This window comes from Herpailurus yagouaroundi, unplaced genomic scaffold, assembly GCF_014898765.1.
Source record: "Herpailurus yagouaroundi ecotype Mexico unplaced genomic scaffold, PumYag 221, whole genome shotgun sequence".
Classification (NCBI taxonomy): domain Eukaryota; kingdom Metazoa; phylum Chordata; class Mammalia; order Carnivora; family Felidae; genus Herpailurus; species Herpailurus yagouaroundi.
The window spans coordinates 19,690,683-19,709,392 of NW_024412452.1; the positions used below are offsets into that span (position 1 = coordinate 19,690,683).

The 18,710-nt window shown below is 35.0% G+C and overlaps 1 protein-coding gene across 11 annotated transcripts in view; it reads right to left on the reverse strand.

Moving 5' to 3' along the window:
- The window catches only part of EHBP1 (EH domain binding protein 1), a 364,778-nt gene that overhangs the window by 92,207 nt on the left and 253,861 nt on the right, over window positions 1-18,710 (reverse strand). For all 11 annotated transcript variants that reach the window (XM_040458288.1, XM_040458291.1, XM_040458287.1 and 8 more), the window contains 3 exons: window positions 11,496-11,674; window positions 10,126-10,174; window positions 4,983-5,885 (listed from right to left, as the gene is read on the reverse strand). In XM_040458288.1, the coding sequence (XP_040314222.1) occupies window positions 4,983-5,885; window positions 10,126-10,174; window positions 11,496-11,674 (1,131 nt within the window). The remainder of the gene's footprint in view (window positions 1-4,982; window positions 5,886-10,125; window positions 10,175-11,495; window positions 11,675-18,710) is intronic.

Genomic DNA, 18,710 nt, shown 5'->3' on the forward strand with positions numbered 1-18,710 from the left:
AAAGATAAGGAATAATAAGTGTTGGTGAGGATGTGAAGAAGACAGAACCCTTATGCACGGTTGGTAGGGATATAAATTGGTGTAGCCACTGTGGAAAATGGGATGGAGATTCTTCAAAAAATTAGAAATAGAACTACCTTATGATCTGGAAATTCCACTTCTGGGTGTTTATCCAAATAAAATAAAAACACTAACTCGAAAACACATATGCATCCCTATGTTCAACGCAGCATTATTTATATTAGCCAAGATACAGAAACAACCTAAGTGCTCACTGATGAATGAGTAGATAAGACACATACACACACACACACACACACACACACACACACACACACACACACACACTGGCATATTATGCAGCCATAAAAAAGAACAAAATCTTACTACTTGTGACAATATGCATGGATCCTGAGGGCATTATGCTAAGTGAAATAAGTCAGCAGACAAAGACAAATACAATATTATCTTACTAGTATGTGGAATCTGAAAACAAAACAAAGCCCCCCAAAACCCAAAACACCAAGCTCACAGATATAGAGACCAATTGGTAGTTGCCCGAGGCTGGGGATAGAATGTGGACAAAATAGGTGAAGGGGGTCAAAAGGTACAAAATTCCAGTTATAAAATAAATAGGTCATGGGGATATAATGTATGGCATGGTGACTATAGTTAGTAATACTGTATCGCATATATGAAAGTTTTTAAGGGAGTAGATCTTAAATGTTCTTGTCACAAGAAAAAAAATTTTTGTAACTACATATGGTAATGGATATTAACTAGGCTTATTGTGGTGATCATTTCACAATGTATACAAACATCAAACAATTGTACACCTGAAACGAATGTAATATTATATGACAGCTATATCTCAATAAAAAACTAATTTAAAAAATCAGGGCAACTGGGTGGCTCAGTTGGTTAAGTGTCTGACTTTGGCTCAGGTCATGATCTCACAGTTCTTGAGTTCGAACCCTGCATTAGGCTCTTTGCTATCAGCGCAGAGCCCACTTCAGGTCCTCCGTCTCTCTCTCTGTCCCTCCCCTGCTCGTGTACATGCTCTCGCTCTCCCTCTCTCTCAAAAATAAATTTTAAAAAATAATAAAATAGGGGCGCCTGGGTGGCGCAGTCGGTTAAGCGTCCGACTTCAGCCAGGTCACGATCTCGCGGTCCGGGAGTTCGAGCCCCGCGTCAGGCTCTGGGCTGATGGCTCAGAGCCTGGAGCCTGTTTCCGATTCTGTGTCTCCCTCTCTCTCTGCCCCTCCCCCGTTCATGCTCTGTCTCTCTCTGTCGCAAAAATAAATAAATGTTGAAAAAAAATTTAAAAAAAAAATAATAAAATAAAAAATAAAGTAGGTGCCGGGGTGACTCAGTTGGTTAACTGCCAACTCTTGATTTTGGCTCATATCATGATCTCATAGTCATGAGATTGAGCCCTGTGCCTAGCATGGAGCCCACTTAAGATTCTCTCTCTCCTTCTCCCTCTGCCCCTCCCTCACTCGCATTCTCTCTCTCTCAAAAATAAAATAAAATAAAACAAAATAAAATAAAATAAAATAAAATAGAATAAAGATAATTAGCAATCCTGGCACCCAAAGATAATCACTACAGAATCATGCTTTTTTAACTTAACATTCCATTGTGAGCATATTCTCATGTAAATATTTTAAAAAATATTTGTAAACACAATTTAAAACTGTTTACCTAGCATTCTAATAATACAGATGCGTCATACTTTATTTAACTCGTCTTAAGGTATTTAGGTTGTTTGTAATTTTTCACTATCAAGAACAATGTTTTTATACACATCTTTTTAAAAAAATTTTTTTTTCAACATTTGTTTATTTTTTGGGACAGAGAGAGACAGAGCATGAACGGGGGAGGGGCAGAGAGAGAGGGAGACACAGAATCCGAAACAGGCTCCAGGCTCTGAGCTGTCAGCCCAGAGCCCGACGCGGGGCTCGAACTCACGGACCGCGAGATCGTGACCTGGCTGAAGTCGGACGCTTAACCGACTGCGCCACCCAGGCGCCCCGTGATAAACATTTTTAAGGAACTTGATGTACGTTGCTAAACTGTCCTTCAGTAAGGTTGACTGCTTTACATCTGGCTGATTATCTTTACTGCTATTATGGTCAAATATGAAGAGATATTATGAGTATCTAGTTTAGGATAGACTTTAGAGTCAGAAAAGGTTGGTTTTGAATTCAAATTTTAACACTTATTAAATGATCTTAGGCAACTCTGTAAACTCCATTTTCCCCACATATTAAGTAGAATTTAACCACTTACCTCATGGGTTATAAAGTTTGAGAGATATGTATAAGGTATATAAAGGTCAAGCATTCAAATGAGCAACATTATGACTTTAAGTCTGTATAGCCAAATTGATCAGATTTTCTCTAATGTAATGCCATTAGGTACTAGATGTACTATTATTTTATGAACTACTAAGAAAGAACAAACATTGTCAAACTCTAACATACTATCTATTATAAGTAACATATTGATTTCAGAGAAAATGTAAAAAAGATGCTTATCTTAGAATTGATGAAGTATAGTATGTAAAAAACCCCAGATTTTTAAGAAATTTGCCCAATTTCAAAACCCTGTTAAAATAGCACAATTTTAAAAACCTATGAAATATTAGCAATCATATTACAATTTTTTTTTGTGTCAGGCAGTACTTCTGATAAAAAAAACAAAAACAAAAAACACCTTTAACTTTACCCTAAACAAAATTCTGACCATTTAACCAATGGTCAGTTGATAAACAAATATATATGGGGTCATAAATAGATGTTGCCTCCATCATCCTGTGGATTTATTGTACATCATTTAAACCTTCTGAACAGCATCACAGCATGATAGAGTTTAAGAGCTAAAAGGGCTCTTAGAGATTATTTCATTTAATATATGTGGAAAATATGATTAAAAGAATTTAAATGGCTAGTTAACATGTCACACTGGTAATTATTAGCAGAGCCAAGATGAGAACCTAGGTGTACAGATTCCAAGTCCAGAGTGTTTTTAATTTTAAACATTAATTAATTTCTAGGTTTAATTAATATATTTACCTTAAAAATCTGGGTTATAAGAAAATTCTGTATTGGGTAATACTTAGAACTTAGGTTACTAAATTCTGCAGTTATTAACCACTAGATGTTTACTGATTATCTGCTATGTAGAGACACTCTGATGTCTTGAAAGTCTTTTTGTCCTAAAAGTTAAAGTACTTAGAATTTATGATTTGTAATTTTTGATTTGGAGAACAGGGGCTTGCTTTGTTAGCTACTATCATTTCTTTGATTCAAAGATGTGCATTTTTCCTTAACATCTCTGATAACTTAAAATTGATGGCATCTTATAATCTTTGTTAGCCAGATGGTAGTCAGGACAGCCATCAATGCCTACACACACATGTGCTTGATATTTTGGGTGGCATGACTGCAATTCCTTGATGTTTCAGTTAACAAATACTTAAATAGTATCTGAAAAATGGAATATAATTGCAGGTTATTGTCCAAAAATCTTATTTTGGGGACTTCTCATAAGGTCAAGAAAATGCAATTATCAATCAGTATTACTGAGAAGAAAACCCCAGAGAAAACTGTAGAGGACTGCTGTATTAAAAAGTTTCAAACTTTGGTTTTAGAATTACTTTCATGTGCTCAAAAATTATTGAGGATCTCAAAAAGCTTTCATTTATGTGTTATATTTATTTATATGTAGCATTTAAATTAAAACTGAGAAATGTTAAAAATATTTATATATTAATTTAGAAATAACTGTAATGAACCTATTAGATGTTAACACATTGTAACAAAAAATACTTAAAAAAAATAAGCGAGAATGGCATTATTTTAGTTTTTAGAAATCTCTTTAATAACCGGTTTGATAGCAGGCAGCTGGATTCTCATACCTACTTTTGTATTCAATCTTTTGAGATATTGCAAATCACTTAGCCTCCAGAAAACGTCACTGTACACTTATGAGAAAGCGAAAGTGAAAAGGTAAATGTTCTATTATTATTAGGAAAAGAGTTTCAACTTTGGGGGCTCTCTGAAAGAGGGTAGAAGAATTCCAGGGTCCCCAGATCATACTTAGAGAAGCACCACTATAACATTATGCTTTTGATGGCACAGAGGATAATACTGTGTGGCAAAACAGGAACACCAAAACCTCCAAATCAAAAAGTGATTCACAAGAGTTGGATTCTAAATTCTAATTCTAAGTCAGTTATATCTTAACCAATTTATTTTGCTTAAATTCTTTTTTATGTATACATAAGAGGGTTATATGATGAAAAAAATCCATGCTTGAATAAGTTTAAAAGAATTCATTCAATAGGTATAAAATAAAAATTCTATGTGATAAGAAAACCATTTATCATGTTTTTCTGGCAATGTTTTCCTTTCTTTTTGGTACATAAAATAATGGTATATCTTATAATTGATGGTGCCAGAGATTCAATTAAATACAGTAAATATTGTAAGGTCAAATCTGCATCATATTCCCCTCATGGGGAGAAATTCGGATGTTACTGGAATTTTTAACCACAAGTAACAGTGGGACTGAAGATATCAATTACAATGCAACTAAAATATCTGAAGAAAATACTTTAAATGGGAAATATTTAACTTAGCATTACATATTTTCAGAATGATATTCCTAATAAATGGAATAGTGAAATATCTTTGACTTATTCTTATAGTGAAATGTTCTGTTTTTATAGATAAATAATATTTTGATTTGAAAAGGTAATATTCTTTATCCTTCAATCTTCAAATTTGGATTTATTTCTAGGCTTCAAATATTATATCATAAACTTTAAATGAAGTTCAGGTATATTTTAGGTTTTTATATAATGGGAAATTACCTCTACCTTTACTCAGTTGTAGTATTTTAAAGTGGTCTGTAAATACAAAAAAATAGAATAATTATTTACTAAATATACGTAATAATCATTCTAACTCACTTACCTGGACTGTTTTTGTGGAATGATCTGCATGATTGAAAGTGGTTCTATCAGCATCTGGATCAGACTCTGTCTGCCTTAGGGAAGTACGTTTTTTCTTTGTAAGGTCTGCATCTCTGTTGTATGAGTATCCAAGTTTGGAAGTGGGAGATAAACTTGGCTTTTTGATAGGTGATTCAGGATCCGATCTGCATTCTAAGGGTCTGGAATTCTCTAATTTTTCCTTCTCCAAGTTATTACTGATGTCTAGAGTCTGAAGCTTTTGTTCCTCTGTCTCCTCACAAATAAAGGGTGGAGACACATCCTTCTTCTTATCACTAACGTATAAGTCACTTAATTCTAAAGTCTCTGCTTTCAGGAGTCTCTTCTTGCCTAACAAAACTTGTGCGTGGATTGAATCTGTATTGTAACATATTCCAGGGTCATCGGATCCTGAAGTCCTTCCAGAGCTCTGCTGGGACTTTTGGGGTTCTGTGTCACTTTTAGTCCTGCGACAGTAAGGGGAGGATGTGCTTGGACTAAGATGATCGTCAGGAGTCTGATGTTCACTTTCTGACTCTCCAACCCCACTATCATTTACAAATACAGAGTCATCTTGCGACAAGAAGTCTACTGCTCCGCTGGTAGGCTGCTGTATTTCAGGCTCCCGTTTCAGATCACTAAGTTCTGCATAGAATTTTTCCTGATCAACAGAACTATTTGTATCTGTTTCATAGTTTCCAACTTTATATGTGCTTTTACTGCTGTTCTCCTCTATCTGGACAACATTCAGTTCTTGGCCACTGAAATGTGCCCTGATTTGATAAAGATAAGTCATAACAGTCAGTTTGTCAGGAATTGCTAATAAAACCATATCAGAAGGTTCCAACAACCGGGAAATTCCTATGCTGGCAAATCCATCATATGCCTTTAAAGAAAGGAAAAACAAAGATATATTGAATAGTTCAAACAATCCACTCATTTTAAAAACAGCAAAAGGACAGATATTAACTAGATATACTGTGGTGATCATTTTACAATATATTGAATCATTATGTTATGTACCTGTAACTAATGTAATGTTATATGTCAATTATGCTTTAATAATAAAGTTGTAAAAATAAAGCTTAGTTACCATAAGAAAAAGCAAATTTTTAAAGAATTTTGTTGTTGTTGTTGTTGGAGGGTATATTACATTAGTAACATTAGTGCTACATGAAATAACAAAATTTCATGCCCAAAATTTGTAAAGGTGGGATAGATGCAAGAAAAAAGAAGTTTCTTAATTAATAACAATTGAAATCTTCCCCAATAAATGAGTAAAAATGAGAATTAAAACAAAAAAAAACCCTTAGAATAATTTTTTATAAGGAACTAAGGTATAAAGAAATAATAATCAATCTGGAGCTTTATCATTCCCATCAATCTCTCTTTACCATGATCATGTAAATGCAGTGATTCGTGAAGAAAAAGTAGAGCTAGATATCCCCAAAGAAGGAAATCCTAGTACTATTTAAGCCTAAGAACATAGTAACATTTTTAAATGCCCAATTAGGACTGATTTTCATAATAAGAAGAGTGATTGCATTTTCACTTCATCCATTTTGGAAAGAATGAAATGTTTTGAGTAGTACAACCTAGTTGAGAATGTGAGGTTGCATTGTATTATTTTTGTTAGCCTTTAAAATGACTGTGGCACATCAGGTTTTTCTAGTTTTGAAGAATCAAAGCTGTTTCTCAATTTACAATTAATTATTACTATCCTGAACTAACCCTTGAAAACAGCACTGTGTTGCTAGGAAGTATTAAAAATATGCCTAAAGGTTCAGATATACTCTTGGAAAAAGTAAGGACCCTCTAGTTGCACTCTCACTTTGGAATATAAAATGTCTAGTCTTTGTAACAACCTAGATGTAGGATCATAACTCAAAGTTTTTCTTAAAATAAAGGTTAAGAAATTATGTAACAATTTAGAAGGAATTAGTTTTTTGCACTTACATGTTAAAGAGCATTTCTACCTTTGAATTTAATCCTCATCTCAAAGTCTTCCTGGAGTTTAATAAATGTTGTGGAATAAGTAAGAAAGAAAATGAAAAATAAATTGCAATATTAAAGCCTCTTCAATTTTCACAGCACTATGTTTCATAATATAGGTACCTCAAAATATTTACTCAAGAGAATGGCTCAGTTGGTGTGCATGTTTAGGCCTGTTTGTTATTTTACATGTTTTAGGAAAATTAAAGTCATTTTCCTCCTCATGTGTCTTGACAACTTGATTGACAGACATCAATTGCAGACCATCAGGAAAAGCACCACAGGCAGTATTCTAAACATTTCCCAATTATCTAAAACACTGACATACTGGTTAAGATCATATGTCACAGGTAAATACCTTTTTATTCAGTACTTTTTACAGACCTGGGAAAATGATTAGCTTCCTTGTGGGGAATCTCCTGCTGGTGTTTTGCTTTATGTAGCAATTCACTTTATGCACACTAACTGCACTAAAAAAACCATTTAAAAACAAACTGGGTTTCTTGTAAGGGAGGTCAAGACTTTATAAAGGAATCTTCCCCTAGGTTAACCTCTTTTGCTGTGGTCAATCACCTGTCTTTTCAGCTGTTTATGTGAGGACGAAAAAAAAGAGGTCTTTCAAAGAAAATGGCCGTATTCATTCCTAGATGTTATTTAATTGGTAAGGAGGAGTCATTGCCAGTTATGTTATGCATCTGCATGGAACTTAAGACACATGCATTGTTTCTTAGGCTGCTTTAAGTCCAATCAAGGGCAGATGAGGTTATCGGGAAGAATTGTGTGAAGCCGGAAATAAATCTGCAGGTAGCAGCTGATACTCAATGTAGATACCAGGTAGGAAGTTGCAAAGTGATGAAAAGCAAAGATTGTATGACAATTATTTATTCAATTGTGCAATGAATAGGACCATCTAAATTAAAATCCTTTCAAAAAGCCATGATTATCTACCCTAGAAGATCTAATTGAGAAAAAACGTAATAGGATATTCTTCTCTATGTAGTAATATGTAAACCCAAGGTATGCTCATCATTATTAAGTTCCTGAAAAAATAATGTAAAGAAGTGTGACCTAAACCTTAAGGCAAATCTCCATACTCTTAAAAATACATAGCCAGGTAAAATCAACAATGTTTCCTTTTCAAAATTTCAAACATTAATTTAAAAGCTTCACTTTACAAAAATAATAATGCTCTATTTTATGCTTTTATCTGCATTTAAATTAGCTTAGTATTTTATTCAAATGCAAAAAAATGCAGGCATAGAACTATCATACAAGCTCTCCAAAATTATACAAGAAATAATTCACAAGAATGACTTACTCTGTAGCATACCTACCACAGATGTGATTTCTATAAGGAAAAACACACTGATATTTTAAGATTACCTTTTTTGGTGGCATATTTCAATTAAAAAACCTAACAGTTTTAAAATGTATTTCTCTAGGGCCATCATCAGGCATTTGTAAAGGTTTTTTTAATGACAATACAAATTTTTGGGTTTAGAGGGCAATAAAAGTAAAAAATTGTTGAATTAAATTCTCATCTGTTAACTGAATTTCTATCAAGATTCCATTTATGGACTTTTTAACACTCATTGGTGGTTTTAATTATTTAATTTAAAGTAGACTGAAAACTTTAGACCAGAGGTTATTTAATCACTTTGTCCTATGAATCCTTTTGGCAATACACCCTTTTCAGAATAATGATGTATGTTTACAAAATACATAGGATTACAGAAGAAACCAGTTATATGAAAAATAAAACCATAAAAATATTAGTAAGACTGAATTTGAGAAACAGCAATACGTATACTTCTGGTGAATGTATTAACAACTGTAATTGTGAAGAAGTGATGAGCTTAAAAGACATGTGAAGGTATTACAACTGCAACTGCAAGGTGATATCAAAATATCTGAGATTCTTAAGGTGATAAAGTCTTAGGCATGGCTAATGCTAAAGTGGTGTGTTGCCAAAATTCATAATGAAAGGAAATGCTAAATTTCACTTAAAGAATTAAGAAAATAGGGCGCCTGGGTGGCACAGTCGGTTAAGCGTCCGACTTCAGCCAGGTCACGATCTCGCGGTCCGTGAGTTCGAGCCCTGCATCGGGCTCTGGGCTGATGGTTCAGAGCCTGGAGCCTGTTTCCGATTCTGTGTCTCCCTCTCTCTCTGCCCCTCCCCCGTTCATGCTCTGTCTCTCTCTGTCCCAAAAATAAATAAACGTTGAAAAAAAAAATTAAAAAAAAAAAAAAAAGAATTAAGAAAATAAAATACATTTTCCCCCTAGTCATGTTCAAGAACCCCCTGAATTCTGTCCATAGCTCCCACATTAAGAACTCCTATTCTAAGACAACAATGTATTTCATTAACTTTTCAGCTGAAGAATTCAATTCAGTATAAAAAACAATGAGTACCTACTGTGTGTTGAGTTAGTGCTTCCCTCCTTTCTCATGTCACAGTGCACGTACATGTTATAATATTGTACTGTGCACTGGGGTAAATAGTTAAGTTAGCCTGCAACCACAGTCAGCTAGCCCAGCAGCCTCTGGGCAACTCAGCCCCACATAGCTACCCTGACGGCCAAAAGAATCAATATCCCCCTGCACAGTAATTAGGAAGCTCTGCCCTCAGTATGCTAATTAATTATGTGGAAAAACTATACAGTTTACCAGAAAGTGAAAAAAAAAAACCAAAAATAAAAACCAAAACCCAATGTTCATATCTTTTTGCTTCTAGGAACATATGCTTGCTTTCTTGCATACCTGCCCTCATTCCCTCCCAACATATTTTTCTAAACTCATAATCATGGTACAAGAGCATTGAGTGCACTTTTTAAAAGCTAAATCTCGAATAAAAACAGTATGCTTTAACAAATATTTAACAGTGAATGAAGTCCATACATGTATTAAAATTTGATGCCAGTCTGGCACTTGTGATCTTTAAAGGCCATGACAACCTAGGGTAAGACAACCTAGAGTAAACTATGCATCCTAATTTGCACTGCAAGAAGCAGACTATCTTCTTTCTGTGAGCTGCAGTTATGACCTTACAACACAACCTCACTTTTCCTAAATCAATAAAAGCTGCAGAAGAGCCAAACTGGAAACTATGTATTTTTTTCCTTGGCAATTCTTACCTTTTTGTTGTTCTCTTTAATATCTTGAGGATTCAGAGACTTGTAGTCACTGGGGAAGAAAAAGGCACCGTAGGTACATACAGTATTTGATAAAAACAGCTGCTTAAAAAGAAACTTGAATCTAAAAATTTGACATTCAATAATACCAAAGAGTAACTAGCAATTTCACAGCAGTTCAATCAACCAAACTAATAGTGTGGAAAAGTAAGTAAGTAAGTAAGTAAATAAATAAATGAATGAATGAATGAATGAATGAATATAGTGATTACATGTTTCATTGCCTGAAGCTTTCCATCTAAAAGAGAAGTTAAGGCAGAGCACCAGAGACCCGTCTTAACAACCAAATCTACCATGAGGTAATCCCTTGTTGTCAATGTACAAAGAGCTATGGGCTAATATGTCTCATCTCATTTTAACAGTAACACAATTTTCATAATAATTAAAAAAAATTTTTTTAATGTTTATTTATTTTAGAGACAGAGAGACAAAGCACAAGTGGGGAGGGACAGAGAGAGCTGGAGACAGAATCTGAAGCAGGCTTCAGGCTCTGAGCTGTTAGCTCAGAGCCTGATGTGGGGCTCAAACCCATGAACCATGAGATCATGACCTGAGCCGAAGTCGGACACTCAACAGACTGAGCCACCCAGGTGCCCCTCATAATAATTTAAAGTCAGTTATTTGTATGAGATTAAGAAGAAAAAACTTTTTTTTTTTTAAGAGAAGATAGGTTTTAGGGATCAAGAAGGGAGAACTTTTCTTTTTGGCACCATTTCTTTTCTCAAAAAGCAAAAGGTGTGAGTAATAAGGAAAACAAAGTCAACTGTTTCAGGACATGCGTTAATGAAATTATTTGTGTTTGGGGTGCCTGGGTGGCTGAGTCGGTTAAGCATCCAACTCTTTTTTTTTTTTTTTTAATTTTTTTTTATTTGACGTTTATTTATTTTTGAGACATAGAGAGACAGAGCATGAACGGGGGAGGGTCAGAGAGAGAGGGAGACACAGAATCTGAAACAGGCTCCAGGCTCCGAGCTGTCAGCACAGAGCCCGATGCGGGGCTCGAACTCACGGAGTGTGAGATCATGACCTGAGCCGAAGTCAGTCGCCCAACCGACTGAGCCACCCAGGCGCCCCAAGCATCCAACTCTTGATTTCAGCTCAGGTCATGATCTCACAGTTCATGAGTCTGGGCCCCACATTGGGTTCTGCACTGACATTGCGGAGCCTGCTTGGGATTCTCCCTCTCCCTCTCTGTGCACATGGGCACACAAAAGCATAAATAAATAAACTTAAAAAAAGAGAAGTTATTTAGGTTTTTAAAGAAACTATTATTTACAAAACAATTTACAGGTAATGGAAAATGTTCTACTTACATTAAATCTGGTCTAAAGTGGTGTAATATTGCACAAAAAGATAAACCGTTTCTCCATGATGTAGTAAAATTGGTGATTTTCACTCCCCGGTAGTTTTTTGTAACTTCTTTACACCATACAAGCAATGACTGACTAGCATTTGGCTTTCGCCCCAAAACAGGACTTGGTATAGGACTTGGCTAGAAAAAAAGAAAAAGAGAAAAACATTTAAAATAATTTAATGAAAGATGAAAATTAACATTAATTGACCTAAGTAGATCATTTAAACCCTTTGATGTCAGTTTAGGTCCTTCAAAAATGTCAATTCAAGACAAATGAAACCTCCAAGAAGGAGACATGAATCTTAAGTTATTATCTTCAGTTTTAGCCTATGGCATTTGCCTGACAAGGATGTAGATATGCAAGATTTTAAACTCATACATAAGAACAAGCCAAGAGCTACAATGATGGAAACATTATATTGAAGTATTTAAATACTTAAGTCTGAATATCTGTGTAACTCTTATAACCTAAAAAATTTTTCTCAAATACAATCATGGATAAATATAGTTCCTTTTTGACTAGATTAAAAATAATGTATTTTGAAATCTAACTGTAGCACAAATTGTTAGTAGTGGAAAGACCAAGATCCTATTAAGTTTTTTTTAATACAGTAATCATATTTTTGATAGCACAATGGTAATCATACTCAAACATATTTCTTATATAAATTTTATGATGGCAAAACAGATTTAGAGTTATTAGCAACAGTCAGGTATTGGTAGCAACAGCACACAACAGTGTGTGATTTGGATTTGCTCAAAATATCTTCTAATTATCACTGATAGTTACTTTTGTAGGTCAGTTAGGGGTGTGTGTGTGTGTGTGTGTGTGTGTGTGTGTGTGGCTAAATCTTAAGCATATACTTGGTTTTTCCCTTGTTTATATATTTAAAACAATGATGACAAAAAAAAAACTACATAAGATTTTTATCCTAAACTTTTATTATTCTTAAAACCATGTCACTTTCTTTTACTGAATAACAACAACATTTTGTGATAGTAATTGTAAGGCTGGTACAATTGAAAACCATAAAGAAAACTACAATAGGCTTCTGGACTTTAAATTTTGCTATCAGTTAAGAGTGCTGATGATAAACATAAAATAGGGCCCTCTAAAATAAGGTGAAAGGAGGATTATTATTTACCCCTAATATCACTTAAGTTTAACATGCAAACCATTCTTGCTACAAAGCTTACTTAAGAAAGACCAATGATGCCCCCACTTGACAAAAGCATGTTAGTGCCAAAAAATTAAAATCATCAACTCCAAATTAAGATTATACATTCACTGCTCCTGTGAAAAGACTAAGAAACACCAAGGATATAATTTCTTATTTTTATTATATTTTTATTAACTGCCATATTAACAAATTCTTATATAAAGCAAACTTACAAAGGGCTGTTCATTAACTAATCACCTATACAAAGTAAATGTGGAAAAATACACAAGCCAAAAAATTCAATAAATTTAGGTTCAATTCTACTTATTATGAAGAAGTAGGTAAAAATGGAATTCCTAATGTAATAAAGTATTTACTTTAGAATAAATAATAGTTCTTTTAATAACATCAATTTGACATGTATAAAAATGAATATTAAATATCTTTTTATCTAATGGTGACTTTGCACTGTGATTTTCAAATAGTTCTAGTCACCTAACCTGGAAATAGAGTGGAGAATGGTCCATGGATGAGGTAGGGGGATCAATGAACTGGGTACAAACACATTTTTTTCTTAGATTTCCTATTATTTAAAGGCTTGTCTTTATTAAAATGTTTTTCTGTATCAAATTATACTACTAAGACATTGATTCAATTACAGCTTGAGTAATAGGTACATGGGCCAGATAATTTGCAAATGTCATTGCAATGATTCATTCCAATCATCATTAGCACGTAGACAGGTAATGTACAAAAGTCATTATCCTTATGTTACAATACAGAGTGGCTTTCTGTAAGAATTAGGGAAAACACACAATGTCATTATGATTATAAATATATCCTTGTTTCTAAGAAGGCTCAATATGAAAAGGCTAGAAGAACTAAGCTAAACTTTGGATTTACCCTAACACAACAAAACCCTTGAATTAAACATATCTTGCTGCACTGCCAAGAAAAAGAAGTCATATGTAATTGAAGAAACTTTGATGAAATTACAAGCGCTATAACTGGTCATATTGGCTGCAGAGAAATAAAACTGAAGTAGAAGCACTGTACAATAAATCATCCACTTTAGAATGGCTGATCTTTCATCTAATATTTTGCAGAGGGTTACAAATAAATAAGCAGTTAAATAATTTCAAAGCTTTCAGGATATGAATGAATGTCATTTCTTGTTTCTTGCTATAGCTGGCTCCTGATGTGGCAGGTTAATTTATTTCTCTGTCTCTGTTTCCTCATCTACAAAATGGGGATTGTAATGGTACCTAGTGTACATAGTGTCATTATAGTAAGAGGACTGCCTCTCCCTCCTCCCACCCATTATTGTTCATTACCACTCTCTCTCTTGATTATTCTGAACCATATCAACCTCTTTTCTGTTCCTTGGATATCCAAGACATGGTCCACCTTTGCATCTTTGTACAGATTGTTCCATTTGCCTGGATGTTCTCCTGTCAGATATCTGCATGATTAACTTCAATGCAACCATTTTCATTATGCCTGTTATGACAACCCTATCTAATAATGCAACCATCTCCATCATTCAACCTCAACCCCACACTCCTGACTACCTTACCTTGCTCTGTTTTTTCGATAGTACTTACCATCCTATGGTCCATATACTTTATTTTGGTTATTACCAAAATATGCTTATTGGTCATGCTTACTGCTTACTACTTTGTCCATTCTCACTAAATATAAGGTCTGTGAAGACAGGGGTCTATGTCTGTTTCATTAACTTATCCTAAGAGTCAGCAGGCACTCAATAAATGCTGCTAAATAAACAGATGCAGGCAAAACACTTGGCAAAATGTATGGCACATAGAAACAACTCCATAAATGTTAATTACAACTATTATTACTACTACCAATACATTATCAGCACTTGAATTCCTATTTTTGAGGGTCTTTTGGAAACTTTTAAGGCCATGAATTCTTCAAGATTAGTGAAAAATATTTTTGCAAACAAAGCTTTAGCTGGGAGATAATCTTGATACTTTATGTATAAAATGGAGCACTTGGAATTCTTGGCAATGTATCTACTTTTATGAGTTTGGTGAAAAAAGCAGCTCTGATTGACTTTAATTTAATGCTTTCCAAAGAAAGGAAAACACCAAAATCTGGCCATTAATGGTAGAACCAAACTATCAGATGCTGGAACAACTCTTTTTAAAAGTTCTTTATTTATGCAGTGACCAGATGTATGAGAAGACATCTTTATTTAACATACTGGGAAAGTAAACCACAGCTATTACAGTTATATTTGTTATGTACAAGAGAGGAGATTTCTAAAAGCCATTCTTATAACTTTATGATCAGATTAATCAGAATCTGACTGATTTTGAAGAACTGATCTGCTTCATTAGGTGATCCTTCCATTTCTCTCTAAATCAAGCTACTATATGGATGCAATGGTACCAATCTCAGCTTAACTAAGAACTACAAATAGATGCCAATCATCATGATTATAGAGCCAATTTGAAGACATTACCGTGGAGAGGAAATAGGACTTGAAACCGTTGTTTCACTTAATAGTTCTGTGTTCTAGTATAGATAATTTTAATGCATTGTTTCTGTTAACATAGCATTTTACATATTAAAGATAATAAGGCCACCTAGTTACTCTTGCTATCAATGGCAAGAGGATTGCTTTCAGAAAACCTAGTCAAATAACTTGTTACAAAATTTCCTAAATTTTAATAGCTGTAAGAAATTTCAATTCCATTTTTTCTGCTCTACCCCTCTCACTATAGTTGCTTTCTCTTTGCTCTTTCCTCTTCTTCCACTGATACAAGCACATATATATTCCTCTAGGTATTGCTCTAAATAGTTTTTTCTCTTTCCACACTTTGAGCTGATTCACTCCCAGGATTTCAACTATCACTTCCATGCAGATGATTCCCAAATATACATTTATAGTTCAAACTATCTCAAGTTGACATTTCCAGCTGGCCGTCCTTCCTGCCATATAAAATTCAAACTCAATATGTTCAAAACCATAATTATAATCTTTCCTTACAACCTGCTTCGTTTTCATTATGTTTACAAATGATACTGCTATTGTCCCAATTATCTAGACTTTTAATCTCAGAATCAGCTTTGACATCTTCCTTCTCCTATCATCCCTTATTAATATAAGTTAATTCATGGGAAATTTTGATCCTATTGCTATAACCTATCTTCTTTTGTCTAGCTATTGCAAAATCTTGCTAATAGGTCTTCTGTCTTTCAAAATTCCCTTTTATCTGATTCATTGCCATAGCAACAAACTTCTTAAAGCACAGGTCAAAGTATCTAATGACTGTTAAACACACAAAATGACATCAAAATACTTTTGAGAAGTGAATCCCAAATCTCTTTCAATGTATCTACTCTCCAGGATGATTAACTATTCTCTAGAATCACTATGCTCTCCTCCCTAGTCCCAGCTCCCCTACTTCCTGTCTTTGATCACACAGATTGTCACCTCACTTTGGAGTATCTTCTGTCTCAAGTACAACTGCTACAATTCCACTTTACCTTCAAGATTATTGCACAAAAGGGGCACCAGGGTGGCTCAGTCAGTTAAGTGTCTGACTCTTAATTTTGGCTCAGGTCATGATCTCCCAGTTCGTGAGTTCAAGCCCCACGTCAGGCTCTGTGCTGACAGTGCGGAGCCTGCTTGGGATTCTCTCTCTCCCTCTTTCTCTGCCCCTCCTGGCTTGTGCTTTCCCTCACTCTCAAAATAAATAAGTAAACTTTAAAAATGTTTTTTTTAAAAAAAGATTATTGCACATGAAATCTCTCCAACTCCAGTCAGCAGGAATTTTCAATATTCCTTTGACTCTCATATAGAATTTTTCTTACAATATGTTATTTCTTCCCTCTACAAAAAGACTTAATTTTTCATTAATCCATACAGTATATTCTGAGCATTTACTATGTCCCACAGGCAATGTTAAAACCTTTACATGGATTAGCTCACTTAATCTTCACAACTCCTTTGAGTTAAGTGCTATTATTCCCAATTTCAGTTGAGGAAACTTAAGTCACACAGCTAAAAAGTAAAGGAGTTAGGATCTATACCAAGGTGTTCCCACTCCAGAGCCTGTGCTCTTATCCAACATGCATTTCACATTTCAAGATAATGCAGCTTTAGGACCTCAGCAGAAACTGTAAGTTTCTTGAGACTAGTAGTTGCCTTAGTTTACTTCTTACCTTTTTCAGAGCTTAGTGACTGACTGCCCAGTGTATATTAAGTTAATTGATTCTAAAAAGGCAATTGATCCAAAAATTTTAAGCTTTAGGAGTACTTAGTTGATAAAACCCTTTGTCCATTGTTTGGATTTTATTTACTTATTTAAAAAAATTTTTTTTTTTTATGTTGGGGCGCCTGGGTGGCTCACTTGGTTAAGCATCCGACTTCGGCTCAGGTCATGATCTCGCGTTTCGTGGGTTCGAGCCCCGCATCCGGCTTGGTGCTGACAGCTCAGAGCCTGTTTCAGATTCTGTGTCTCCCTCGCTCTCTGCCCCTCCCCCACTTGCGCTCTGTCTCCATCTCAAAAATTAAAAAACATTAAAAAAATTTTAAAAAAATTATGTTTGCTTATTTTTGAGAGAGAGAGAGAGAGAGAGAGCGAGCACGAGCGAGGGAGAGGCAGAGAGAGAAGGAGACACAGAATCCGAAGCAGGCTCTAGGCTCTGAGCTGTCTGCACAGAGCCTGATGCTGGGCTGGAACCCAAAGACCGTGAGATCATGACTTAAGCTGAAGTCGGACACTCAACCGACTGAGCCACCCAGGCGCCCGCCCCTCTTTGGATTTTAGAGTATTGATTAGAAGTAGAACTAGAAGTAGAACTAGAAGTAGAACTGTCAGTCCACAGCAGTGAAATATATACTACTATTGCTAAAATTGTAGGACATTTTTGTCTCCCTATTGCTGATTCTGGGAGTCTTCCCCCAATTATTACAAATTTTCAAAAACAATTGAGGAAACTGTGGATAAACCTTACAATTTGGGGAGCACAAAACAAAAGCAGTGGTGAGAACAATAACACTTGTATTTGCACCGTTAATTCTTCTTCAAAGTGTTTCATTTAAATAACTTCATTTTATTCTCATAGAGAAACTGAGGTATTATTTTACTCCTAGACAATCTGAAAGATTATGCTGTAATTAAATTAATATTGGGAGGAACTTGTGCTTATATTAAAGGACTACCATCTGAACACAATTTTTGGTTGCTGGTTTTTGTTTTTTTTTAGTTTATTTATTTTTGACAGTGTGAGCATGAGCTGGGGAGGGGCAGAGAGAGAGGGAGACACAGAATCCGAAGCAGGCTCCAGGCTCCAAGCTGTCAGCACAGACCCTGATGCGGGGCTCGAACTCACAAACTATGAGATCATGACCTGGGCCGAAGTCGGACGCCCAACTGACTGAGCCACCCAGGTGCCCCAACTGTTTTGGTTTTTTTTAAAGTTTATTTATTTATTTTTGAGACAGAGAGCAAGAGTGTGAGTGGGGGAAGGGCAGAGAGAGAGGGAGACAGAGAATCTCAAGTAGGCTCTTGAGTTGTCAACCAAGAGCCTGGCGTGGGCCTCAAACTCAAGAATGGTGAAATCATGACCTGAGTTGAAATCAAGAATTGGACCCTTAACCAACTGAGCTACCCAGGCGACCCTGAACACAATTTTTAAAAAGCTGAACAAAATGTTAGAAAACATTCTAAGATACATCAAACAACTATCCTCAAATCAAGATCTTGGACAGACTAGGTAACTGGAGAGTGAGCAAAGCTCTCACAGCTGCTTTTGTAATGGTTTCTCTGGAAGAGTGAACTGAGGGGCAGAGCTGCACTTTTGGTAGACTCCCAAATAGCAATATGCACCCCTTAACCCTCAAAAGTAGAAAAAATAAAATAGAATGGGAACAAAAAATAGTGAAATTGGAAATACGCATACAATACAAAGGATCAACAAAGCCAAAAGTTGCTTCTTTGAAATGACAAAATCAAACCTCTGATATGACTGAACAA